This window comes from Frankliniella occidentalis, unplaced genomic scaffold, assembly GCF_000697945.3.
Source record: "Frankliniella occidentalis isolate FOCC.00 unplaced genomic scaffold, Focc_3.1 Scaffold35, whole genome shotgun sequence".
In the NCBI taxonomy this organism is placed as follows: Eukaryota; Metazoa; Arthropoda; class Insecta; order Thysanoptera; family Thripidae; genus Frankliniella; species Frankliniella occidentalis.
This window is the reverse complement of record NW_026267165.1, coordinates 1,086,185-1,087,453: the sequence shown is the minus strand read 5'-3', so window position 1 is coordinate 1,087,453 and position 1,269 is coordinate 1,086,185. Positions and strand designations below refer to the sequence as shown.

Here is a 1,269-nt window from a genome sequence, read left to right as displayed (position 1 = left end):
CGCCACGGCCACAAGAAGAAGAAGGTCCTCAAGGGCCTCAAGAAGCTCAAGAAGAAGCTGGCGCCGTACCTGCCGCTCCTCGCCATCCCGCTCGCCATCCAGCTCATGATGCTGCCCCTCTACATCATGGCGCTCAAGATGATGGCGCTCAAGTCCATCCTGCTCGGCAAGATGACCCTCATGCTCGTGGCCTTCAACATCCTCCGCAACGTACAGCAGAGACAGGTCAGAGTTACCTCGATGTGAACCCTTTTCTTTGTGTGTGACAACAGAGCGTGCGTTGTTAGTGCGGGTCCATGACCCTCTCGTTTTACGACAGCTCCACACAGCCCGATCGAATGAGATTCCAAACTGAAAGTGAAAAGAGGAAAAACCGGAAAGAAAACGTTCCGTGGCCGTGGGGAGAGGGTGGGACCAAGCGTGGGCCCCTCGCTGGAGGACCATTCTGGCTTGAGTGTTCCGTTTTCTCTATCACGCACTCACTCACGCCCATCACACACTCACACACACATGCCTTCTCGAGAGAGGCCACACAATCGACATCTAGCAAAATAGAGTCCAAATCCTTGCGTTGGTATGCACCCGCGGTCCCTTGTTTGTTAACGCTGTAATGTGCTTCCGTTTGCAGATCGAGGACGACCACAACAGCCGCGTGGCGGCCGAGTACTACGGCTACCAAGACGACGGGATCGAGTACGGCGGCTGGGTCAACCGGAGGAGAGGCTTCTCGGGGAGGAGCGAAACACCCTGGCAACAGCGGAGCCAGGGCAGCCGGCGCCGTCGGCGGTAGCCCCAGAGGGCTCGGTGGCGGTGCGGGGGAGTCGGGTTGGGAAAAAATGTCCTCTTTCGGGTTTCAGATACCACTCGGTGTGGTTATCAGCTTAGAACAGTGTAGAGTAGCCCTACGCTACACCTCCTTTCTGTGCCGAGCGCAAACGTCGGCCAAAGACAAGGGGGCTGTAGGAGAAGTGAAGGTCGGACGGGACGTGCTTTTCTTTACGTTGGGCCAATCTATCCGATCCTCATGTCTCCGTTAGCGAATAATTCAATTATTACATAGTGTACATAAAAAAACATTAGATCTATTGTCCTTTGTGGTTCGTTCTTTCCTTCCATGATATTTTCCTGGAAGAAAAGTTTGAGGGAAACTATATTCATTTTCATCAAGTTCATAAGACTGAGAAAGACAAACACTTTTCATGATGCAGTGTGTCTCATAGGCCCCGTTCTATTTTGTTCTAGTTACAAAAATCACTGTGTAGACCAAAA

At 52.4% G+C, this 1,269-nt stretch overlaps 1 protein-coding gene across 1 annotated transcript; it reads left to right on the top strand.

The window, feature by feature from the left end:
* Nucleotides 1-6: 6 nt before the first annotated feature.
* Nucleotides 7-1,263, top strand: LOC113217029 (uncharacterized). The gene is made up of 2 exons (XM_026436869.2): nt 7-225; nt 629-1,263. The coding sequence occupies exons 1-2, from the start codon at nt 106-108 to the stop codon at nt 788-790; spliced, it is 282 nt and encodes a 93-aa protein (XP_026292654.2). The 5' UTR covers nt 7-105; the 3' UTR covers nt 791-1,263.
* The last annotated feature ends 6 nt before the right edge of the window (nt 1,264-1,269 follow it).